This window comes from Leptonychotes weddellii, chromosome 2 (assembly GCF_054177405.1).
Source record: "Leptonychotes weddellii isolate Sample4059 chromosome 2, ASM5417740v2, whole genome shotgun sequence".
NCBI lineage: Eukaryota > Metazoa > Chordata > Mammalia > Carnivora > Phocidae > Leptonychotes > Leptonychotes weddellii.
Window position 1 is genome coordinate 118471255 of NC_138370.1, and position 27165 is coordinate 118498419.

At 36.6% G+C, this 27165-nt stretch overlaps 1 protein-coding gene and 1 long non-coding RNA gene across 3 annotated transcripts in view; both read right to left on the minus strand.

Annotated features, from left to right (window-relative positions):
• Positions 1–377: 377 nt before the first annotated feature.
• On the minus strand, positions 378–22017 carry LOC115944892 (uncharacterized). The gene is made up of 3 exons (XR_014142966.1): positions 21933–22017; positions 14671–14829; positions 378–1220 (listed from the first exon to the last, which is right to left on the minus strand). It is a non-coding gene; the product is annotated as an uncharacterized LOC115944892 (long non-coding RNA).
• Positions 22018–23430: 1413 nt separating this feature from the next.
• The window catches only part of LOC145720345 (vesicle-associated membrane protein 7B-like), a 7431-nt gene continuing 3696 nt past the window's right edge, over positions 23431–27165 (minus strand). The window contains exons 2-3 of one of the 2 annotated variants that reach the window (XM_081813074.1): positions 26835–26905; positions 23431–23611 (exon numbers count right to left, since the gene is read on the minus strand). In XM_081813074.1, coding sequence (XP_081669200.1) covers positions 23470–23611; positions 26835–26905 — 213 coding nt within the window. In that variant the 3' untranslated portion in view covers positions 23431–23469. Of the gene's footprint in view, positions 23612–25893; positions 25965–26834; positions 26906–27165 lie in introns of those variants that run through there. The other variant, XR_014143262.1, reaches the window with a different exon arrangement.

The window sequence follows — 27165 nt, forward strand, 5'->3', positions numbered from 1 at the left end:
GATGTGGGGCTTGATCCTAGGACCCCAAGATCATGACCTGAGCTGAATGCAGATGCTTAACCAACTAAGCCACCCAGGCACCCCATTAAATGATTTTTTTCTTTTTAAGATTTTATTTATTTGACAGCGAGCACAAGTAGGGGGAGTATCAGAGGGAGAGGGAGAAGCAGGCTCCCTACCGAGCAGGGAGCCGGATGCGGGGTCTCCATCCCAGGACCCTAGGATCATGACCTGAGCCGAAGGAACTCATGAAGCCTTGTTAACAACTGCAAAGTGAAGTTGGATGCTTTAGTTATTAGAAATCTTAGTGATTTGAGGTTACTGGATGAAGTGTATCATGTGAAAAAAAAAAAAAAAAGGCTGTTAGGGTGGTAAAATAGGACCAGTGATTTATTAGGGAAATAATACAGCTTCCTAATTTAAAATTTTTTACACAACGAAGTGTCTAGTATAAAACAATGGCTTGAGTTGTCATTTCAAATGAAAGAATAGAAGAGGTGAATGTCTATTTCTGTACTGTGTACTCATGTTAAGATTCCTATTTCTAAGGGAATTATAAGTTCACAGTCATTTTTCTTCTAAGGAGCAAGATAATAGAGATTTAATCAATGTCACAAATGCAATAATTTTTTCCTATTAAGTAATAGTTAACACTTAGATAGCACTTACTGTGTGTTAGATATAGTTCTATGAAGTATTATTATTAGCTCCATTTTACAGATGAGGAGACAGGGGCACAGGTTAAATAACTTGTCCAAAGTCACCTAGCTGGTATGTGGCCGAGTGGAGTTAAACTTCAGTGGTCTGATTCCACGGTTTGTGCTCTTAATCTTAACAAAGGGAAGAGAGGCTGGGGAAGTAGCTGGAGCAGTGGGAAAAAACAAATGGGATTATAGAAATGGAAGAGGTACAAGGACAAGAGTCAATAAGGCACACTGAAGGGACGAGGAAAAATGTCCAACCCCCTCTTCCTCCAGTCTTCTTACCACCAGAGAATGCTTTCATAATTGTTGGTTGTGGAATTCTATGTTTACACATAACCATTTATTGGTAACTGCTGGGCATAGGGAGAAAAAGGGTTAGGTTGGTATTACATTTGTACTTAAAAGAATGATGATAATTGAAAGGAGAATTACCACAGTGAGGATTATGATCTTTCTGAAGTGTTTCCACCATATTCTCCTCCTAAGAATCTTTCTTGTTTTTTGGGATTCTTTGGCCTGAAATAAAAATAAACACAAATGTAATGTAATGTTTTCTTTCTGTATCTCGATGAATGGGCACACCCCAGTACTTCTCAGAGCTGTCTAAAAGAACAGATTTAGCTTGGTTTTGACCAATCCCAGAGTCTCAATAAGTCTGAATAGCTTTTATAATATGCACCAAGATTCCAGGTGCCTTCCTGTGTTCAGCTGTACTTTTATTAGTTTTATTAACTCCATAACCTTGACCAAGTTACTAACTCTTTGAGCTTCAGTTTCCTCATCTTCATTTGATTTTACTTAAATCCCTTATAGCCCTATTTAAAATTGCTACCCTCCATGGGGAGCCTGGGTAGCTCAGTTGGTTAAGCAGCCAACTCTTGATTTCAGCTCAGGTCATGATCTCAGGGTCATGAAATGAAGCCCCACGTCGGGCTCTGTGCTCAGCACGGAGTCTGCTTGAGATTCTCCTGCTCCCTCTCCCTCTGCCCCCCCGACTCTCTCTAAAAAAATTAATTAAAAAAATTGCTACCCCCATCTCCATCCCAGAAAAATAATACTCCCCATTATTTTTCTCTGAAGTACTTATCTCTTACCTAGCATTATTTAAATTTTTTTTTTTTTTTTTAAGAGAGGGAGAATCTTAAGCAGGCTCTGCTTTCAGTGTGGAGCCTGACATGGGGCTCGATACCATGACCCTAAGATCATGACCTGAACTGAAATAAAAAGTTGGATGCTTACCAACTGAGTCACCCAGGTGCTCCACGTTATGTAAATTTTACGTTTTGTTTGTCGAGAATGTAAGCTCCATGAAGGCAGGGGTTTTGGTATGTTTCACTCACTGCTATATTATCAACAGTGCTTAACATAGAACATTCTTCTGTTTCTCTTTAGCACCTGTATGTTGCTATTGAGAAATGTGGTGCTATTCTAATTGCCGAGCCTTTGTTTTTTTCTCTCTCTGAAAACATTTAAAATCTCTCTTCATTTTTGATGTTCTTTAATTTCAAGATTACATGCCCTGCTATGGTCCTTGTTTTGTTCATTCAATCTGGAAACTCATGTTACTTAGTTCTAGCAATGTTTCTTGTATGACTCTGATTTTCTTTCCTTTGATGCCTTCGTGTTCTTTTTCTGAAACTCCTGTTATTCATATGTTGGATCTCTTAGACTGAGTCACTGTCTTCCTTATCTTTCCTCTCTCTCTTTTTGCTCTCCTTTCTGAGAGAATATCTCAACTTTACATTAGAATAAGTCCATTGAATTTTAAATTTTTACTATGGTTTTAATTTCCAAAATATCTCTTTTCTATGAATAAGCTTTCATATAGCTTTTTATTCTTGTTTCAGGGATGTGTTACTGTTATTTCTCTGTAGACAGATGTTGGAGTGGTCACCGTAGTCAAAATATAGATATTCAGGATAAGATTTTTCACTTAATCCATCTGATTTTAATATGCTGGTCACTCTGGCCTCAACCGCACCTGGTGTCTGAGTTTAGAGCCTCTCTGATCTATTGTCTTTATTTTTTAAATTAATTAATTAATTATTTTTTAAAGATTTTATTTATTTGACACAGAGAGACACAGTGAGAGAGGGAAGACAAGCAGGGGGAGTGGGAGAGGGAGAAGCAGGCCTCCCGCCGAGCAGGGAGCCTGATGCGGGGCTCGATCCCAGGACCCTGGGATCATGACCTGAGCCGAAGGCAGACGCCTAATGACTGAGCCACCCAGGCGCCTCTGATCTATTGTCTTTAGATAATAACATTTATTATCCTTTGTCAGGGATAAGGAGAGGAAGCAACATGGCTGTAAAAAGTAGGGAAAGGGCTCTACAGGTAACATGTTCCTTTTAAAGACTTTATACCCAGTCTCTTCTTCCTAGACTTATACTGCATGCCTACTTTTACAAGTACCATGTATCTCCAATTTCTGATCCTTTCCAAGTCTATGGCCCAGATCGGCTTGCATCTTAATGTCTTCTGCTACAAACTTACGTTTTGAGTTTTCTGCTCTACTGAGGCTAACAAGTATTCGTACTCCATTTTGTAGCTTCCAAAATTGTTGACATTTCTTACCTGTTGTCTTTTCTCTTTTTATTTTAACTTATTTATTTCATCTTAGAGAGTGTGAGCGGGGGGAGGGGCAGAGGGAGAGAGATAGGGAAAGAATCCCAGGCAAACTCCCAGCAGAGTGTGGAGTCCGTCGCAGGGCTCAGTCCCACCACCCTGAGACCATGACCTGAGCTGAAATCAAGAGAAGCTTAATTGACTGAGCCACCCAGGCACCCCTCTCTTGTTTTTTATCCTAGTGTTTTATACATTAAAATTCCTAATTATTGCTTTACCTATCATTTTATTAGAGTTTTGAGAGTATACCAAGATAAATGTACCTGTTTAATCTGCCCAATTATAATCCATGACCCATATCTACCTGTAGGCTGACTGAGAGAAAGCTTATTGGCCTAGTTTTTATTAAAAAGCCAAATGTGCTTCCTAAGAACATTCAGTAGAGCCTTTTACATAAAGACCAAGGGAAAAGAGAGAACTAATTTTGCTAGGCAAAAAATTGAGGTTTTAGTGAGAATGATTATGTGTTACCTGTGTGAAAATATTGTGAGAAAAACAAATACTTCAGTCAAATATATTTTATTGAGCTGCTTCTATTCAATTGGCTTCAAAGAGGAAGTCATTTTTTCTTCATGTAATCATGTATGCATAAAAGTGAAATTTGTTTGGAAGGTAAGGCAGTAAAGTGAAATATAACCTCTTAATTTTTTTTTGCCATATTTTCATGGTATTTAGATGATGCCACTTTCCTCATAAGAAAGATATATAATCTGGGACACCTGGGTGGCTCAGATGGTTAAATAAGTGTCTGCCTTTGGCTCAGGTCATGATCTCCAGGTCCTGGGCTCCCTGCTCAGTGGGGAGTCTGCTTCTCCCTCTCCTTCGGCCTCTCCCCCTGCTTGTGCACGCTCTCTCAAATGAATAAATAAAATCTTAAAAAAAAAAGACATATAATTTAATAAAAATTAATAGATCTAGCAATATGGTGGATTAGGGAACCCTGTAACCCTCCTGCCACTATTACTACTCAGAAGTGCTAGATAAAATATAACAAGCAAACTTAAATTCATACCTGAATGAATTAAATTCATTCCTGGTGCAGGAACCTAGGAAAGCAGTGAAAAATTGCACTTATGGTGCAACTCCTCTGTATTTGGGAGGGTGAGGATGTTGGCTTCTGTCATCCAGGGCTTGGGGTTTCACTGCTCATAGGCATAGCAGGCTAAGCTCTGGGCTTACATGAAGAGAGCAATGGAACTGTACTGAATTTTCATCCTTCCTGTTAACTAAGCTCAGAACTTTGGAGTCTTCCTTAACTCTTTCTCACCACACATTCAATCTGTCGGCAATTCCAATTTGCCCCACCTTCAGAGTATATCCAGAATCCAACCACTTCTCACCACTTGTACTGCAGTAAATATTCATTTAATGTTACTTATACCTTTACCACTTCCTCTGCTCTTTAATTTTTTGCTGAAATTCAGACTTTTCCTCTGATGTAATTTTCTAACTACCAAAAAACTTTTAGAATTTCCTTTAGTGCAGATGGGACAAAGACAGCCAAATACCACTGAAGACTTGAGTTCCCCTTCCATAATGTAGAATTGTTGCTAGCAAGAGACTCTCCAATCGCAGGCCACATTTCTCAGGCTCCTCACCCCACCTTATGTTGTGTCCCTCTCTGCCTCTTGCACTTATGCAAAGCTATAAGACTAATTCTTATCAATAGGTTGCAAGTAGAAGTGATGGGTATCATTTTGGGTCTCAAGTGTATATAAGCAAATGTGCTTCCTCCACTGCCTGTTTAACCATCTGCCACATGAAATTGAAAGACTCTGAGGCCCAAGGCAATGGCAGAGTTACAAAATGGAAAAAGCTTGGGTTCCTGGATTACCATGTGAAAGTATGCCCACCGAAAAACTGTCTTGGACTGTTATACAACCAAGAAATAAACCTCTATTTAGTTAAAACACTGAAAACCGAGGTATGTTGGTACAGCTAGTGTTTCTCTAATATTTCAATTGGTAGTAGGATGAGATGTTGTTATTACAAGAATCTAAAATATGTGGCATTGGTTTAACCATCAGGATAGGTAAACCTGTGAAGAAACTATTAGGGCAGTATCTTTCACAGAAAGATAAAGACCTATGCTCTTCAGAATAAAATATTTGATAGTTTTACTATCTCCTGTGACAACTTGGAAAGTAAACAAATTGCCTTTTGACTCTCACTTTGGAAGAAAATGTTGGAAAATAGAATGATAGTGGTGTGAGTTCTCTTTACTGGCTGCATTTGTCATGGTACCAAATGGCTGATTTGCAAGAAGAAATGAAAAAGGAATAGAGAGGGTGCCGAAATGTGGAACACTGAAACATTGGATAAGCTGATGTTTTTCTGGTCCAAACAGTAGGAAATGAGATTGAAAAGGTGTGTAATGGCAAATGCCCCTTAAGATTCTGCACTTCCTCAATAGCACCCCCCCCAAACCTATTAAAACATGGGCAAAGGACTTGAATAGACTTTCTTCAAAGAAGATCTATAAATGGCCAATAAGCATGTGAAAAGATGCTCAACATCATTAGTCATTGAGGAAATGCAAATCAAAATGAGATGCTAACAGGAAAAGAAAATGAATGCTAGTTCATACCCAGTAGGATGGCTATAATTAAAAAAAAGGAAAAGAACAAGTGTTGGAGAGGATGTGGAGAAATCGGAACCCTCTTACACTACTTGTGGGTACTTGTGGGTACCCTCTTACATTATTAGGTTCAACCACTGTGGAAAATAGTTTGGAAGTTACCTCAAAAAGTTAAACACGGAATTAGCATATGACCTAGCAATTCCATTCCTATGTATACATACAGAGGAATTGAAAAGAAGTTTTCAAACAAAAGTTTGTACACGAATGTTCAGGGCAGCATTACTCACAATAGCCAAAAGGCAGAAATAACCCAAATGTCCACCAACTGATGGATAAACAAGTAGAGGTATATCCATACAATGGAATATTACTCAGCCACAAAAAGGAGTGAATTACTGATGCATACTATAACATGGATGAAGCTTGAAAATACCATGCTAAATGAAAGAAGCCAGACACAAAAGATCATAGACTGTATGATTCCATTTATATGAGATAGCGAGAATAGGTCAATCCATAGAGACAGAAAGCAAATTAGTGGTTCCTAGGGGCTGGGGAATAATTGATTAATGGGTATGAGGTATGAGGTTTCATTTTGGGGATGAAAATGTTTTGGAACTAGTAAGGTGTTGGGTATACAACAATTAGAAAAAAAAAAAAGATTCTGGGGCGCCTGGGTGGCTCAGTCAGTTAAGCACCTGCCTTCGGCTCAGGTCATGCTCCCAGAGTCCTGGGATCGAGTCCCACATCCAGCTCCCTGCTCAGGAGGGAGTCTGCTTCTCCCTCTGCTCCTCCCCCAGCTCCTTCTCTCTCTAAAGAAATAAAAAAATCTTTAAAAAAAAAAGATTCTTCCCTGCAGTAGAGATCAAATTAAGGGTATAATAAGGTACCTATCGAAGCCTTACGGCCTCAAGGTAGTTGTCTTTAAATTGAGAGGGAGGCATGAGGGCAAGGAAGCAAAGAAATAACCAGGTTTCAGAATATTGTCCAGAAAAGAACTTTATATGTGGCTACAGGCATTGGAAAGAACTAGAAACAAAAAGATTAGAAATCGGGCGCCTGGGTGGCTCAGTTGGTTAAGTGACTGCCTTCGGCTCAGGTCATGGTCCTGGAGTCCCTGGATCGAGTCCCGCATCGGGCTCCCTGCTCAGCAGGGAGTCTGTTTCTCCCTCTGACCCTCCCCCCTCTCGTGCTCTCTCTTTCTCATTCTCTCTCTCAAATAAATAAATAAAATCTTAAAAAAAAAAAAAGATTAGAAATCATCAATCATCAATTTTGAACAGAATTATAAATAAACCAAAATCTGGTCCTTTGAAAAGACAAAAAAAAAGATTGAAACATTAAGAGAATTGGGGCGCCTGGGTGGCTCAGATGGTTGAGGGTCTGCCTTCGGCTCGGGTTGTGATCTCCAGGTCCTGGGATCGAGTCCCGCATCTGGCTCCCTGCTTAGCAGGGAGTCTGCTTCTCCCTCTCCCTCTGCCCCTCCCCCTGCTTGTGCTCTCTCTGTCTCTCTCTCTCTCAAATGAATAAATAAAATATTTTAAAAAATTAAGAGAGTTTAGGAATGAGGAAATTAAACCAACCATAGGCACAAGATAGACTATAAAAATTATATAAGAATACAACCTCACATGGCATGTAGTATACAGCTTTTATACATTGCTAGAGTCAGTCTTTTGAGGCAACAAAGGTAAAATTATAAAACTGAATCCTACAACACACACAAACATTTAATGTGCAATTTATCGTATTAACAGGTTTAAGAAGAAAAATCATTATCTCAACGTAAAAATAACATTTGATACAATTCAACCCCCTTTCATGATAAAATTTCTTAGCAAATGAGGAATAGAAAGGAAGTTGTATAACTTGTTAAAAAGTATCAAAATCTGAATGTAAATTTAATACTTAATTGGGAAGCATTAGAAATAATCATTTCAAATTGGGAACAAAACAAGTATTTCAGATATCAACATTTCTATTCAACATTTTCCTGGCATTGCTAGCTAACATAGTAAGACAAGCAAAAAAATAATAATAATAAAATAAATAAATAAATAAAATAAGTAAAATAGGGGAACCTAGCTGGTTCAGTTGGTAAAGCATATGACTCTTGATCTTGGCATTGTGAGTTCGAGGGCCATGTTGGGTGTAGAAATTACTTAAAAATATCTTTAAAAAAGAAATATATATTGGAAAGGATGAAAAAATACAGTCATTTATATATGATAAAATTTCAATGTAGAAAATGCAAAGAAATGCATAAACAATTTTATCATGAAAAAGTTCACTAAGATTTAGGATACAAAATCAGTATGCAAAAATTGATTGTATTTCTATTAATCAAAAAAAGCTTCTGAAAGAGACCTAGAAAAATGAAGAGACAGCATGTTCAGAGGTGGGAAAACAGTATTTTAAAGATGTCAATCGTCCTCCTATTAATGTAATTCCAACTAACATCCCAACAATTTGTGTGTGTGAGTGTAACTTGACATGTAGATTCTAAACTTCACTGAAAGAGAAAGTAAGACTTGCCAACACAATTTTCCAAAAGTAGAAAGTATCTTGCACTATAAGATATTAAGGCTTCTTATAAAACCACAGTAACTAAAACAGTATAGTACTGGTCCAAGGATAAAGAAATAGACCAGTAGAATAGAATATGTATATATAAATTAAAAGAATGAAAACATGATATATGATAGGTTGACATTTCAAACCAAATGGGAAAGGCTGAGCTATTCAATAAATGGTGTTTGGGCAAATTGGTTTTTTGAAAGGAAAAAAATAAAATTTTGATTACTATTTCATACTATGTGCAAAAATAAAATTCCAGATGTTTTAAAGATCCATGTTTAAGGGGTGCCTGGGTGGCCTAGTCGGCTAAACACCTGCCTTCAGCTCAGGTCATGATCCCAGGGTCCTGGGATTGAGCCCCAAGTCTTGCTCCCTGCTCCTGCCTTCTCTTGCTATTTCTGTTGCTATCTCTGTCTCTCTCAAATAAATAAATAAAATCTTAAAAAAAATCCATGTTTAAGGAGCAGAATTTAAAAATTTTAGGAAACAATATGAGTATCTTTATAACCTCGGGAGAGGAAGGAGTTCTTTTTTTAACATATTTTTATTCCCTTATTCATTATCTATTCAAACATTTGGCAACTATTTTTTTTTTTTAGAGAGAGAGCTTGCATGCCAGTTGGGGGGGGGGAGGGGCAAAGGGAGAGGGAAAGAGAGAACCTTAAGCAGGCTCCAAGCCCAGCATGGAGTCTGACGTGGGGTTCGACTTCACAATCCTGAGATCATGACCTCAGCTGAAATCAAGAGTCAGATGCTTAACCGACTGAGCCACCCAGGTGCCCCATATTATTTAGTTTAAACTAAAAAGTACACATGTGGCTTAAAAATTATACCAATAAAGGGGTGCCTAGCTGGCTTAGGCAGACGAGCATGGAACTCTTGATCTCAGGGGGGTGAGTTTGAGCCCCACGTTGAGTGTAGAGATTACTTAAATAGATAAATAAAATTATGTCAATAAGGCAAACGTGAACAACAAAAACATGGCAAAGAGGATATATTTTTGCTTCTAGTTTGAGTACTCCATCTGCCATATTTAGAGATAAATAGTAATTGTAATCAGATCTGACTTTTAATCACAAATTACTATCATTAAAATACATTATTGTTAATATTTTTCTTAATCAGAGAGGAACAGCTTTCATCTTCTTAAAAAACCAAATTAGCTAATATTTTATTTCATCTTCATCCCATTCTTTTAATTACTATTTTTCTATGTGCTTTATTAAAATGTTATTATAGAAGAATATATAATATAGATATACATATTTAAATGCATTCTCAAGAATATTTTACAAATAAGTATGCATGATCAAAAAACTTTACAGATCATTGTGTTAGAAGTAGTTTTGCAGGGGTGCCTGGGTAGCTCAGACAGTTGGGTGTCTGACTTCCGTTGACTCAGTCATTATCTTGGGGTCCCTAAGATCCAGCAGGGTCAGGCCCTGCCATCAGTGGCCAATTTGCTTGTCCCTTGGTCTGCCCCTCCCCTGTGCGCGTATGGTCTCCCTCTCTCTCAAATAAATAAAATCTAAAAAAAAAATGGTTTTGCAAAAGTGTACCAAGAGACATGAATGAGAGTGTTCAAGGCAGTATTGTTCATAATAAAGTCAGAATCTACATTAATATTTATTAAAAGGAGAAAAGATAAGTACACTGTGTTTACTTAAATAGTAATGATATGCTGTCAGAAATTAAATTGATAAATTAGAGCTAAGTGTGTCCAAATGAATATATTTCATAAACATAATGTTGAACTAAAAACTCAGGTTTTAGTTCATTATATGTACATTATAATGTCACAAATATAAAGTTAAAAATGCAAACCAAGAATGTAGATACATATGTACCTACAGATATATACCAGAGGAATCAAAGCATGCATACAAATGATTCATACAAATTCATGAGAGTGGTTCTTCTGGTGCGGGAGTGGAATGGGCTTGGGAAAGGTACACAGAGAAATTATTCATATGTCTTTTAAAAACAAAGTCCCCGGGCGCCTGGGTGGATCAGTTGGTTAAGCGGCTGCCTTCGGCTCAGGTCATGATCCTGGAGTCCCTGGATCGAGTCCCGCATCGGGCTCCCTGCTCGGCAGGGAGTCTGCTTCTCCCTCTGACCCTCCCGACCCTCCCCCCTCTCATGTGCTCTCTCTCTCTCTCTCAAATAAATAAATAAAAATCTTTAAAATAAACAAACAAAAAAAACCCCAAAGGCCCCTATCAAATATGGCAAAATATTAGGTCAGATAAAGTAGGCTGATGATTACAAGGGCATTAGACGTATTATTCTGAAAACTTTTTCATATGCTTGAAATAAATTTTCATAAGAAAATAGTTTTGATTCCCAACTATGGCCTCTGACCATTTAGTATTTAAATACTATAACATGCTTCCTTTTCTTAAAAAAAATTTTATTTAAGTAATCTCTACACCCAAAATGGGGCTCAAACTCACGACCCTGAGATCAAGAGACATATGCTCTTCTGACTGAGCCAGCAGGTGCCCCTGTACATGCTTCCTAATACAACAGAATGAGTTAATATTGATTGTGGAATTTTAGAACTGCCATTTCAAAATGCTTTGTAAGAATGTAATGTCAGTTCTCCACTGTTTGGCTGTTATGCTTTATCCATCTATTGTGACACTTAACCCACACTTAATATTGCAGTTGTTTATATAAATCTGTTTTCTGCAGTAGATTAAACTGTGGCAAACATCTTATATTCTTTTATTCCTGAAGATGACCAACATATTATTTTGTACATAATAGGCCCCTGAAGAACACTTTTTAATAAATATTGAATGAATCTAAATGGCTTGGACAGTATTATCTGAGCTCTTGTGTTATAACTTTCATAAAATACAAATGCAATCTTAGACAATCATCTACTTTATTGATTCTCCTTTGTAGATAATATAAACTGATGTGACCTTATCTTTTTTCTGTTATAAAAATGATGTAAAGGATTGCTTTGCTCAAATAAATAGTATTAATTTAACTAAGGCTGAGGGCTTGTTTGCTAGGGTTGTATGTAACTATTCATCATTATATTCTTAATTCTTCATATAGAGCCTGGTAGACAATAGGTCCTCAAAAGATATTTGTTGAATAAATCAATCAATAAAAGTTGCAGGGATGGCAGAGATGAGAGAGTGATAAACTCAGTCTGGGCAATGGGGAGATGATCCTTGAGTTGGGTTTTGATGAGTGAATAGAAGTTTTCGAGGGCAAGGAAAAAGAGAGGGAACAGCATGTTTAAAGGTGTGAAATAACGCAGCACGTATTTTGGAGGCCTACAAATAGTTCGGTATTTTTTGAGATTTATAAATCTTAAGATTGTGACCTCTTGGCGATATGACTAGAAATATAGTCCGAAGAAAGCTCATTATGTTAGGGGGGTTATTTATTTGAGAGAGAGAGAATGAGAGACAGAGAGCATGAGAGGGAGGAGGGTCAGAGGGAGAAGCAGACTCCCTGCCGAGCAGGGAGCCCGATGCGGGACTCGATCCTGGGATTCCAGGATCATGACCTGAGCCGAAGGCAGTCGCCCAACCAACGGAGCCACCCAGGCGCCCACTGTGATTTTTTTTTAGAGGGAGGGAGGGGGAGAGAGAGAGAGAGAATCTTAAGCAGGCTCCACCTCACAACCCTAAGATCATGACCGAGCCAAAATCAAGAGTCGGTTGCTTAACCAACTGTCCACCCAGGCACCCCTCTGTGATTTATTTTATAAATGGTAGTTTATACCTCTTATGCCCTTCAGCTATTTTATTTTAAGATCTTATTTATTTATTTATTTATTTGAGAGAAATAGAGAGAGAGAGCAGGGAGAGGAACAGAGGGGGAGGAACAAAGAGGGGGAAAGAATCTCAAGCAGACTCTGCACTAAGCATGAGCCCTACGTGGGGCTTGATTTCACGACCCTGGGATCATGACCTGAGCCAAAACCAACAGTGGGTTGCTTTAACCAACTGAGCCACACAGGTGCCCCTCCCCTTCACCTATTTTGTCTGCTCTTCCCAAACCCTCCCCTCTGGCAACGACCAGTTTGTTCTTTGCATTTATGAGTCTCTTTCTGTTTTGTTTGTTTGTTCATTTGTTTTATTTTTTAGATTCCACATATAAGCTATAGTAATCAAAACAGAATGGTATTGGCACAAAAATAGACACATGGATCAATGGAACAGGATAGAGAGCCCAGAAATAAACCCATGCTTATATGGTCAATTAATCTATGACAAAGGAGGCATGAATATACAATGGGGAAAGGACAGTCTCCAATAAACAGTGTTGGGAAAATTAGCTATATTCAAAAGAATGAAATTGAACCACTGTCTTACGCCATGCACTCAAAATGGATTAAAGACCTAAATGTGAGACCTGAAACCATAAAACTCCTAAAAAAAAAAAAGGGAAATAATTTCTTGGATATTGGCTTTAGCAACCTATTTATGGATATGTCTCCTTAGGCAAGGAAAACAAAAGCAAACATAAACTATTGGGACTATGCCAAAGTAAAAAAACTTTTGCATAGGAAAGGAAACCATGATACTTACATTTTTAAAGAATAGTCTAGTTTCAGTGTGGAGGATGACTAGAGTAGACTAGAACTAAAAATAGGGAGAACAATTAAATAGAGGGAAGACAATAGTTAGACAAGAAAAAATAGAGTGTGGTGTGACGTAGTGAGTGGTACTGGAATGAGCAGAAGGTGGGATTTAGCCATTCTGTGGAATATTATCCAGCAATGAAGAGGAATAAAATACTAACACACACAACATGAATATCAAAAAATTATTATAAGTCAAGAAGTCAGACATAATATGTATTGTATAATTTTATTTATATGAAATTCTAGAAAAGGCAACTCTATAGTGACAGAAAACAGATCGGTTGTAGGCTGGGGTCAGGGTAGGGGAAGTCAACTGCAAAGGACAGTAGGAAGATTTTAAGATGAAAGAGCTACTCTATAACTTAATTGTGGTTACACAATTGTACACAAGTACCACAATTCATCAAACTCTATACTTAAAGTGGGTGAATATTATTTTACGTAAATAATATCTTAATAAGTTGTTTCTAAAAGTGAAAAAACAAGGCCAAGAACAAAAAAGATTTAGGAGGTAGAATCAGTAGACCTTGGTGAGTAAAAAGTATGTGCATATTTTGTTTTACATGGTGGCTGTGTTTCTAGAAAAGATCTGTAAAAATAAAATTTAAAATGCTCTAAGGTGGTCTAAGGTAATTAACTATTCAACCCTCACTGATTGCTTTAAAAATATTTTCTAATAGAGAGTTTTGAACATATACAAAGGTTGACAGAATGGTATAATGAACCCCTATATACTCAACATCCAGGTTTTTTTTTAAAAAGATTTTATTTATTTATTTGAAAGAGAGAGAGCACAAGCTGGAGGGGGTGCTGAGGGAGAGGGAGAAGCAGACTCCCTGCTGAGCAGGGAGCCCAACTCCGGGTTCTATCCCAGGACCCCAGGATCATGACCTGAGCCAAAGGCAGACGCTCAACTCACTGAGTCACCCAGGCACACTCAACATCCAGTTTTAACAGTTATCAATTTATGGCCAATTTTGTTTCACTTATACCCCAGTCTACTCCTGAACTATTCTGAAGCTAATCTCAGACATTATATAAATTCACTCAAAATATTTTAATATGATCTCTAATAAGTAATGACTCTTTAAAGCATAACTATAATACCACTATCATAACTAGAAATTAGTAATACTCCTTAAGGTCATCTAATATCCAGTCAGAGTTCAAATACCTAATTATCTCATGAAGTTGCAAATTTTCATTTTTATAGTTTGAGTCAAATTCCAAATAAGGGCCACACATTGCAATTGATACACCTTCTAAACCCATGTTTTGGTAAGTTCTCCCTCTTTTTTTTTTTTCCTTTGCAATTTATTTGTTGACTAACCTGTCTGTTTCTTAATGTAAGAAATATATCTGTTATGCAAATAACCACCTACTACTTTAATGGACTTTTAATTTTCATTGTTTTATAATTTAAAAAAATACTTTAGTTGCATTCCAATAATTTTTTGATAAAGCCATAGTTTGGCAACATAGGATTATCTCACAGTATCCTGGTATGTATTTGCTTTTGGCCATTTGTTTTGAGCACTATTTAGATATCAAGACAGGTTAGCATTACTTACAGTTGTTTGGAGGTCATTGGTTCTATCAGTGAAGATATTCAATCTATTTTCGCTTTCCAAAATTTCATCAATATTTTGGGACATAATCTTTTTTACATCAGTTACTTGACTCCTCAGTGTAGATATTGAGCTATCATCTTGATTTTTATTGTATTTCATCTATATAGAAGTGAAATATAATACAAATATTTTCTATAATTAAAATCTATTACAATATATTGTACAAATTGAACAAAAGTGTCAAAGGTACATTTCACTTGTTTTTCAGCCTAAGGAATCAACTAAGCCTCAGATTGTCCCACCTTAATCTTGCTAAGAAAAGGCGGGGGGGATGGAGGGGAGAGTGATATTTCAATGTATTCAATCAGTGGTGGAAGTCTTTTTTTTTTTTTTGGTTGTTTATTTATAGATTTATATAGATTTTTAAAGAGAAGTTTTAGGGTCACAGTAAAATTGAGTGGAAAGTACAGAGTCCTCACATACCCTTATCCCCTCCACCCCGACTCCCCAGCTCCCTATCAACATCCCACACTAGAGTGGTACATTGGCTACAATGGATGACCCTCCGTTGATGTATCATTATCACCCAAAGTGCATAGTTTACTTTACGGTTCACTGTTGGTGCTGTACATTCCCTTGGTTTGGACAAATGTATAATGACATGTATTCACCATTACAGTAGCATACAGAACAGTTTCACTGCCCTTAAAATCCTCTGTGCTCCACCTATTCATGCCTCCCTTCTCCCTAAGCCCTAGTAGCAATTGGTCTTTTTACTGTCACCATGGCTTTGTCTTTTCCAGAATGTCATATAGTTGGAATCAAGTAGCCTTTTCATATTGGCTTTTTTCACTTAGTAATATGCATTTAAGATTCCCCCATATCTTTTCATGGTTTGCTTGCTCATTTCTTTTTAGTGTTGAATGATAGTCAATTGTTTGGATGTACCACAGTTTATCCATTTACCTATGGAAAGTCATCTTGGTTGCTTCCATGCTTTGGCAATTATCAGTAAAGCTGCTATAACACTTGTATGCAGGTTTTTGTGTGGACATAATTTTTCAACTTATGCGAATACCAAGGGTGTGATTGCTGCATTGTATGTTAAGAGTATGGTTAGTTTTGTAAGACACTGTCAAACTGTCTTCCAAAGTGACTGTTCCATTTTGCATTCCCATCAGGAGTGAATATGAGTTCCTATTGCCCCACCTCCTTGTCAGTATTAGGTGTTGTCAGTGTGAATTTTGGCCTTTCTAATAGGTATGTAGGGGGTATCTTATTGTTGTTTTAATTTGCAATTCCCTAATGATGTATGATCATCTTTTCGTGTTTATTTGCCACCTTCTTTGATCTTCTTTGGTGAGGCATCTATTCAGGTCAGTGGCCCATTTATTTTAAAGACTTTATTTATTTTTTTAAGTAATCTCTACATCCAACATGGGGCTCAAACCTACAACTCCAAGATCAAGAGTCGTGTGCTCTACTGACTGAGCCAGCCAGGTGCCCATTTGGCCCATTTTTTGATCAGATTGTTTATCATTGAATTGTTGAGTTTTCAGAGTTCTTTGTGTATTTTGGATAACAAATGTGTCTTTTGCAAATATTTTCTCCCGGTCTGTAGTTTTATCAGATGTGTCTTTTGCAAATATTTTTTTCCAGTCCATGGCTTGTCTTCTCATTCTCTTGACAGTTTTTTGATCCAGTCTGACAATCTCTGTCTCTTAATTGCTATATTTAGACCATTAACTTTTAAAATGATTATTGATATAGTTGGACTAATATCTACCACATTTGTTACTGTTTTCCATTCATTGTTCTTGTCCTTTGTTCCTATTTTTGTCTTCTACTTTATCCATATTAACAAAAATGATCTCTACAATAGAGTGTTATATTAAAAAAGTAAGCTGCAGCTGCAGAACAATAGCAAATAATAACTTATTGAACACTTAATATGTGCCAGGTACTGTTTTAAGCACTTCACACATATTAACTCGTTTAATTCCCAAGCCACCATTTTCTAAAGAAGAAAACTGAGGGGTCCCTGACTGGTGCAGTTGCTAGAGTGCTTGACTCTTGATCTCAGGGTCTTGAGTTCAAGCTCCATGTTGGGTGTGGAGCCTACTTAAAATAAAAAAAAAAAAAAAGAAAAGAAAACTGAGACTGAAAGTAATAAGGTACCCAAATTGTTACACAACAAGGACAGACTCAAGCTCCAGAGATTAAGCCTTTACCCATTGCATTAATGACCTCAGTTTTGCGAATTTAAAAGGTATGTATAAACTTATGTTACATATATTATAAACATACATGCATATAAAATGTATATTCACATATATTTATTATATATTTATTTATATGCATATTTATATATAAATAATTCTGGGAGGTTATGCACTAGGTTGTCTGTTAAGAGTGCTCACTTCAGGGGTTTGATTGAGATTGTAGGAGATATTCATATTTTGCTTTATATATTTTGTGTTATTTTACTTTATTAATGAGCATTAGTTTTTAAATAAAAATAATATTAAAACCCCCTGCTCTTTGGCAATTGATCAAATCCACCTTTAAAAAAAAAAGATCTTTTTTTTTTTTTTTAAGATTTTATTTGAGAGGTTGAGCAAGCGAGAGAGAGAGAGCACGAGTGGGAGGAAGGGCAGAGGGAGAGAGAGAAGCAGACTCCCTCCTGGGCAGAAGCCCGCCACAGGGCTCAATCTCAGGACCCTGGGATCATGACCTGAGCCCAAGGCAGACACTCAACTGGCTGAACCACCCAGGCGCCCCTCAAATCCATCTTAAACAGAACTCTGATCTTGCTGGTTATTGGACCATGCAATTTACAATTGATGTTCTGTGAGTAGCTCACTAGGTAAATGTAGAAAAGAAGAGGTTGCTAGTTGAATTGTGTCCCTCCAAAAAGATATGTTCAATTCCTAACGCCAGATAATTGTGAATGTGACCTTACCTGGAAATAAGGTCTTTGCAGATATAATCAAGTTAAGATCAATGGTTAATTTTTTATTTTTCTTTTCCTTTTTTTCTCTTTCTCTCCTTTTAAAAAATGCTTAATCTTTTTTAACCTAAGGGAATCATTTAAGTTTTGTTAAGATAATGTATTCATAGTCCATTCACTGGTGTTAAGCTTCTACACACACACACACACACACACATTTAAATTTCTCAAAACTATTTTTATTTTGTTAACTAGTGTATAAGAAATTCAATGACTTTTATAAAATTTTCTACAGATTTAATGCTTACCAGGTTAGCTTATAAATGTTAAACAGAAATTTCTTTGATGTCAGATGTGTTAACTGCTTAAAATGTGCATATTTTCATATGGTAACTAGTTTTCAGGGAGCTATGTCAATAATATATTTTGGCTGTGTTAAATATGCAGAATTCTTCACAAGAAAATTTATGAATTTAATATAAAAACATCTATCCTTAATTATTTTTCAGGCATTGTGGTGGACACACCCTATGGTGACCCCCCAATGCATCACATTCTTGAAACAAACCCCTAAGTATGACTTGCTTCTAATTAATAACAAAGGTGATGGGATGTCAACTCTTGTGATTATGTCACACTATATAAAATTTAGTAAACTGGGGGAGCCAGGGTGGCTCAGTTGTTAAGCGTCTGCCTTCGGCTCAGGTTATGATCTCAGGGTCCTGGGATCTAGGCCCTCATCGGGCTCCCTGCTCGGCGGGAAGCCTGCTTCTCCCTCTCCCATTCCCCCTGCTTGTGTTCCCTCTCTTGCTGTGTCTCTCTCTGTCAAATAAATAAATAAAATCTTAGAAAAAAAAAGAACAGAAATTTATAAAAAAAAAAATTTAGTAAACTGGAGTAGAGAGATTCCTCTGCTGGCCTTGAGAAGCAAGCAGCCATATTGAGGATGGCAAAGTGGCAAGGAACTATTTTCAGTCTCTAGGATTTGAGGTTGTCCCCTGGCCAACAGCCAACAAAAAGCTGCCTCCCTGGAACAGCTATAAGGAAATGAATCCTGCAACAGGTTCTAAATGAGCCTGGAAGCCGAATCTTCCCGAGCTTCCGGATGAGAACATAGCCCGGCCTACGACACTCACCGCAGCTTTGTGAGACCTAAGAAGAGAACCTGTTAAGTGGGGCCTGGATTCCTGACCCACACGAACTATGAGACGATAAGTGTGTGCTGTTTTAGGCTGCTAATTTGTAGGATTTGTTAGATACATAATAAAAAACTAAAGCAGGTATACCTTAAAATATTCCATATTTTATTATGGAAAAGTTCAAACATGTACAAATGCAAAGTGAACAATATAATCAATCCTTAAGTACTCATCACTTAGTATCAACACATAGCCAATCTTGTTTCATATGTACTACTACTGATTGCCCTTTCCCCAAATGCATTATTTCAAAGCAAATCCCAGACATTATATTATTTTAATCTGTAAATGCCTCAGTTTGTATCTCTAAAAGATATGGCCTCATTTTTCTTAAAAATGAAACCACAACATCATTATCACATCTACAAAAATTCCTTAACATCATCAAACATCCAGTTTGTGTACAAATTTATCAAAAACAAATCATAGTTGGTTTTTTTTTTTTAACATTTATTTTATCGATCCAGGAACCAAAGTCCACATTTAGTTGATATGTGTAAGTCTCTTTTAATCTATGAGTTCTCCTTAACTTTTTCCCTGTTGCAATTTATTTGTTGAAGAAATTGGATTGTCTTGTAGATTTTCTCATATTCTGGATTTTGCTGATTGCATTGCTGTGGTATCATTTAATTGGTCACTGATCTCTCTATTTCCTGCAAACTGGTAGTTAGATATAAAGGCTTGGTCATATTCAGGTTTGATGTTTTGGGCAAGTATACTTCAGATGTGTGCTGTATACTACTCATTGTGTAACAGTAGGAAACATAACTAATGATTGATCATCTCCCTTATTGTGACCTTAGGAATAATCAATGGGTTTAGGTGTTTTGAGGCCCTTTCATCTGTTATGAAGTTCCTCACAGCTTTTCACCTAATTTTTTCAGTCATTGATGATGACTGCTTAGATACATTATTTCATCAGGGATTATAAAATAGTGAAATTTATCACCTCTTCTTTGTTTATTAGCTGGAATACTTCTATAAAGACCAAAAAAACATTTTCTCTATCAACTACTTGTTTTCTTTGAGGTACAGTTCATATAGGAAAGTCAGAATAAATGGTTGAGTCTTTATTTATTGGTTTTTGGAGTGTTGAGGTGGATCCTTAGTATCTTCCAGATTGACTGATGAGGGATTATTTTGTCTTTGATAGTATCTAGGAACTCATGGAATTTAACATATTTGATGCGTTACAATCCACTGCAGTTATTATTCTTTTCGATGTTCAAGTTACTCCATTACTGACCAGTGTTAGCCTCTTTAAGTTGGCTCCTGAAGTCTTTTGCCATGAGCACAGTGAACTTTGATAGCTTCCTTGTTTCTGGCATGACAGAATGTTTCTGGCTTCTATGTTTCCTGCCTGATATCTGCAATCAGGCCCGGTTCCTTTTAGTGTAAAATGGTATTTAGAGACTATATCTAGATGCTAAGGGGGCACACTGCTTGTGGGTTGCTCATTATTTCTAAAGTTTTTCAGTAGATAGGCCAGGAAATACTTTTTTTTTTTTAAGAGAAAATATATCATGTAATATATATATATTTTTAAAGATTTTATTTATTCATTTATTTGAGAGAGTGAGTGAGAGAGAGAGAGAGAGAGAGCACACGAGAGGGGGGAGGGTCAGAGGGAGAAGCAGACTCCCTGCCGAGCAGGGAGCCCGATGCGGGACTCGATCCCGGGACTCCAGGATCATGACCTGAGCCGAAGGCAGTCGCTTAACCAACTGAGCCACCCAGGCGCCCTCATGTAATATATTTTTGATGAAAAAATTTTTGGGGTGCCTGGCTGGCTCAGTCAGTGGAGCATGTAACTCTTGATCTCAGGGGGTCATGAATTTGAGCCCCACATTGGGTGTAGAGATTACTTAAAAATAAAATCTTTAAAAAAAAGAAAAAATTTCAATATTTAATTTTCATTTAAAAATTTCACAATATGATTTTTTCTTAAAAATATTTAATTTTCAATTAAAATTTAGGATTATAAGGTTTTACTTAATTCTTTGACCTTATATTTGCAACTCTTGCTGAAAATCTTGATTCCTAATGACATTAACTTTCTTACTCAAAGTAATATATCTGTATAAACCAATTTTAGAATAGCAACACCAATGTTATCACTAACAGTGTGACACTTGAAAATAAATACTTTAAGATTTATTTTTAGTTCTTTTGTTATTAGGGTATAATCTCACTAGGAATATACAATCAGATATTGTGTTTTAAAGTCACTTGGAAGAAATTTTCACTGTCTTTCAAGTCATCAACTCGATACACAATTAGGTTCTTGTTTTTTTTTCTTTTGAGTTTTAGGGATTACTTTTTAAAATTAAAAAAATTATTATGGTAAGATATACATAACAAATTTTATAATTATAATGATTTTTAACTTAATAGTTCAGTGGCATTAAGTATATTCACAATGTTGGGCAATTATCACCACCACCATCTCCAGAACATCTTCCCAAACTGAAACTCTATACCATTAAACACTAATTCCTCCTCATCCCTTTTCCCCAGGCTCTGGCAACAACCCTTCTACTTTTTGTCTTTATAACTCTGACTACTTAGGTATTTCATATACGTGGAATCACACAGTATTTGTCCTCTTCTGACTGTCTTATTTCAATCTATGGACAATTTTTTAAATATTTAATTTTATAATTTTATATGATTTTATTTTTTATTTTATAATTATGTAAGATATTTACACGGTTCCAAAGTCAAATCTGCAAAACAAGTTTCATTCAGAGAGGCCTAGTTTCTATTCCTGTCCCCTATCCCGATATAGGCAACCATTAAAATGTTTTTGGTTTATCCTTTTCTTGCTCCCACCCCCCCTTGTTTTTTACTATAAGTGAACAAATATGTGTATTTGTATTTATTCCCTCCTTCTTAAATGGTTGCAAGTAAGAATGGTAAACAATAGTATACCATACATACTTTATCTATCTTGCTTTATTCTCTTATCTGTATATCAAGAATATCATTCTTTATCATTATATAAAGATAGAAGTTCTCCGTTCTCACTCATCTTTTAAGCTCTTATCTCCTAATTCCATACTGTTTTGTCAGCTGTAATACAATGTTTAGGAGTATAGTTGAAGGTTACATACCATATACTTTCCTAATACTTGTTGAAAATCTGCAGCAACTGCATTTGAAGGAGAAAAATGTTCTTGCGATATCAGAGGATTTCTCAGAAAAGTATCACTAACCTGGGGACATTAATGGAAATATTTAACCTATTTAGATAATTTCAACTGGAGAATTACAGAGTTCATTTGAAGCAAAGTCTGGCAGAAATGTGAAATAAAAGAATATTCTATTTCCACACTATTTCTAGCTTTTTGGTGGCAGGGTGTCCTTTCCAATCAAAGATGCAGTATGTAGGACAACTGTGCTTGCGATTCTTCTCCACTGCTGTAGTACAGATCACAATCTCATACAGTGAGACCGCAAATAGCACTTTGAGTCTTTGGTATGTCTGAGGACTTGAGGGGAAGAGCAGATACTCACCTCTGGTGGACAGAGAGAGATGGGATTCCATGATATTTTCTAAATAAGTGTTTTTCATTTTGCCCTCTTCCTCCTCCCTTCAAAATCCATTCAACAATGATGAAACAATCCCAACTGAATGTCATGGTACTACCTTTCAAACCCTTATTTTATTTTTTTCTTTTTCCAAACCCTTATGGTTGTTAGAGGACATTTCAAAGTCTCAAGAAGGAATTCTTGCAATTGTTTGTACTCAATATTGTATTCCCCAGAAATAGTGGTAAAATGTATGTGGTTAGCAATTTGGTATCTGGTTTTGGAAAGGTGGTAAAGTTCGGATGTTTTGTCATAGTAGCAGAGAGGGAGAAAAATTAAGAGTATAGTCACTTAAATTGCTAACAGTGTTTAGCGTCTAGACTCTAGCACTTATCAAGGTGTATCTGAAGAGTGAATTTCAATATTAGTCCTTATAATCCTTGATTCTATATGTGGTTACAGTTTGAGTTGTGTTAAGTAAGACAGTACACTAACAAATATATGCATGATTCATGATATGACTGAAAATAACTGTTAGTCACTATAGTATTGCTGACTGATTTTTCCATTAATATTTTTTACTTATTTATTTATTTATTTTAGAAAAGATCTATTTACTTATTTTAGAGAGAGCATGCACAAATGGGGGGGAGGGGCAGAGAGAGAATCCCAAGAAGACTCCCCACTGAGCAAGGGAGCCTGAGGTGGGGCTTGATCCCATGACCCTGAGATCATGACCTGAGCCAAAATCAAGAATTGGATGCTTAACTGACTGAGCCACCCAGGCACCCCTATTTGTAAATTAAATACACATGCTATTGAAATGGTATACTAAATATTAGTAAAGTTTAATTTCTCTTTTATTTTTAAAGAACAAGATAAATACTGAGAGAGAGTCTAATAGATCTGTGTGGGTAGTCTTTGCAGACCTTGCTTTAGGGTCTGGAGAAGTGTGGAAACAGGGCAGATGAAGGATAGGGGTAAGAAATCTCTGAAGGTCAAAAAAAAAAAAAGAAATCTCTGAAGGTCATTAAGGCTCTGTTTTATAGACAAATGAGTGATCTGCTTTCAGTTAGTGACACAACTACGAACACACTATAAAATAGAGACCTCATAATTTCAATAAGTGAAAAGGTCCTTCAAGTAGTATAAGAAATTACTTACATTTTTAAGAAATGCAGATGGTGTTATGGTATCCAAGGCATTGTCTGTGGCACATAGGTAAGTGATTCCATCAATAAAGAGAGTATGGTAGACAAAGCTTTGAAAAGAATACATTCATTTACATGATAACACTGAAGAAATTAAGTACCCTCACAGAGAATCTACTTTTTTTTTCAAGCTCTCAGTAGTAGTAATACAAGCTATATAGATAACTTTTTATAATGAGAATTAGAAATCTTTCATATATGTGAAAAATTAAATTATGTTAAATAAAGACTATAAAATTAGAATATGTATTTAAAATTTCATCAATAAAAATGAAATACAATAAAGAGAAAACTCTATCCATCTATTTATCTATCTATCTTTAAAATGGCTTTGATAGGGGCACCTGGGTGGCTCAGTCAGTTCAGTGTCTGCCTCCAGCTCTGGTCATGATCCCGGGGTCCTGGGATTGAGCCCCACGATGGGTTCCCTGCTTGGCAGGGAGTCTGCTTCTCCCTCTGCCCTGGCCCCCCACTGTGCTCTCTCTCTCTCAAATAAATAAATAAAATCTTTAAAAAATGGCTTTGATAGATAATTACTCATTCCAAGACTGAATAAAGATTCTCATCAAATAGAAAATGCTATGTTCACTGATTTTTACTATCCTTATATCTTTAGGTAGACATATTTAATTTTGGTACTTCTTGGCTTTCTAGTATGCTAGATTAGAATTTAAAAGTTGTAAACTGCCAATACTAAATATTCTGAGGAACAGGATGAACTGCGGAGGGGGAAATTAAACTCCCCTATAGTATGTGAAAGTGTATCTTAGCTGACCTTTTGTGCCTTCTCAGAGTCACATGTTAGGAAGCTAGAAGATTCTTGGAAAGTGCCTCCATCTTTACCGCACAACAATCCAGAAAATTTAAAAATATGGCAAAAAAAAAATAGTTGCTTGTTGCCTAGACTTTTAATCGAGTCATTCTGAACACTCTATATCCAAATGGTTAGCAGGCAATAGACCTGGTCAAATGCTAAATTGGATATACACAAAAATGACAAATCTCAGAAACAGGGAGAAAAGATAATCCCAGAGGCAGAAAATTTAAAGTATGTGCCCGCCCTTTCCATGTAAATCCTTCATATCATATGAATACAATATGCTACAAATATTTTTAATGATGATATTGATACACATAATCTCTACTTGAAAATATTTTTATTTTGGGAGGAGTCTTTGTTGAAAAAGAGTTGCTAATTCTATCATGTCTCTGAAAGGTATATATGTGATTTGAAGTAAATTGATATTGGATGTGAGGAAAGAAATATTTTAAATTTATGCTTAGTATGTTATTAGTGAGTAACATTCAGAAACCATCTTTAAAAGTTAAAAAACTTGAATACCCAATGTCCAGGATACACTGTAATTAACAAAGGCAAGATGAGGAAAACTGTGTACGAGGTACTACCATTTATCTATCATTCTCATACGCTCCCTGAAGGGAAATGCACATATATGCATGTGTCTCTTACAGAAAAGAAAAGAAAAGAGAAGAAAAAGAAAATGACAAACTGAAAACTTTCTCAAAATGGTTATCTGTCTAGGGAGGGAAGGGAGAACAGTGTGGAGAGGAAAGGAATGAAAATTAGACTTCTTTTTTTGCGGGGGGGAATTAGACTTCTTAAAAAAAGTTGTTTTCTCATTTTGACTTTGGAACCACATGAATGTTTTGCATAATTATAAAAGCTATTAAATCAAACTCTAAGAGAGAAATTCTTGAAAATTAAAAAAAAATGAACCTCACTTTGTATGGAGGAACCCAGACAAGAGATGATGGTGGCGTGGTTCCCATGGTAGGGCTGGAGGCGGTCGGATTCTGGATATTTGGAAGGGAAAGGCAACAGGATTTGCTGATGGATTAGGTTTGGATGTCAAAGAGACAAAAGTCGAGGATCACAAAGGTTTCAGGCCTGAGGAACTGGAAAAGTGATAAGTGCAAGACTGTAGGGGGGGCTTGGTTTTGGACATAAGTTTGAGTTGCCCATCAGACATCCAACAGAGATGCGGAATAGGCAGTTGAATATATGAATCAGGAATTCAGGAAGAGATCTTCAAAAGATTCAAATTAGAATGCATATATAGGAAAGCAAATAGTAGATGAGAAAAGAATCTCCTTTTGAAATCATGCTGGCTAATAAGTGAGAACAAAACTAGAATATCACCATTTTGCACTCCCCAGTCAATAAATGGCTCTAGGATATCGGCAAGGAATAGCACTGGCTGCTAGCCTGTCAAAAGGAGACAGAAGTAGACACATGTACCATCTGATGGAAAAAAGCACCTATAGTCTTGTGGAAGGGATCCAGCCTGTGGATCCTGCTGCGTGAAACATGGTGAACTGCATTCTGCAGTCAGCAAAACCAGAGAGTGGGAAACTACACTCTACAGGTTCTTCAATGATAAACTGTAAGGAAAGGAAAGGGAGGGAGGGGGAAAATATAGATTAAAGAGATGTAAAAGACACTGAAAGAAAAAAACTGTGTGGGATTAGGCTCTTGTGTCTGAGGTTGCGTATTTAGGTGCTGAGGCAGTGAAGACCCAGGGTAAGTGACTGCTATAGGGGCTGGAATGGTGGGGAAGAGGGATGAAGCTGTGGATGGGACAGGACGCACGGCGGGGCGTTTCGGGGATGGCTGGCAGGATTCCGTATTTTTGGCTTAGGTGGTAGCTGCAGTTGGTGGGGAGGTTTCCTTGTAGAGCTTCATAAAGCTATACTTTCACTTGATGTGGTTTTTGTATTTTGTTTTATTCTACAATATAAAGGTTAAAACAAACCTGCTCTTAAAAAGAAAAATGATGAGTCTAGAAGTAATAGATGCTCTTATTTCCCACCTGTTCTTTTACTAACAAGATGGTGTCAAGACTGGTGTAGGCCATACCATGTAGTGTCCCAAGTATAGCTTAGAGTGGTCCTATTAAAGATTTTTCAAGTGGAAGTTTCCTTTTTCATTAATGAAATATTTTGGGTATACTAAAGAAGTTTGGAGAATAAGAGAACAAGAATACTTTAGACCTACCATCTGGGTAAAATGTTACAGATACAATTCATGTCCCATGGCTACCCTTTCCCAACTTCATTTTTTCTCCCTTCCCTTTGCAGAGGTAACCACTATCTTGAATTTGGTGTTAATTATTCTCATTTGATCTTACCTCTTACATATGGAAGTTCTCCTTTTTGAGGGTTCAACTGAGAGTATGTGCAACTAACCTTTTTTTCCTTCATGTCATTACTATTGTTAAAAAACAAGCAGTCTTTTATGAGAATAGACCTTACCTTCCCATCTGCATTATGGTCTTTGGCTCAGCTCTAAGAAGCACTAGTTTAAGCACTGTTGCCGCTGCTTCCTAAAAATAAATTACCAGCATTTACTTTGTGGAACACTGTAGTGTCTTTACTTAATCCTCTCCCTAAATTTACCAATGGTCTGAATGGTTTATTAAAGAGCAGTGGTCACTAGGAGAACTAATGGGTAGTGAGTCAATGTGTGGTAAGAGGTAAGTTATGAAATAAGTCATTTGAATCTGAAGAAAAATATGAAAATTACACAAATATACATATACTTGTGTGTATACTTATATGTGTGCAAATACAGGTTGCACTAATC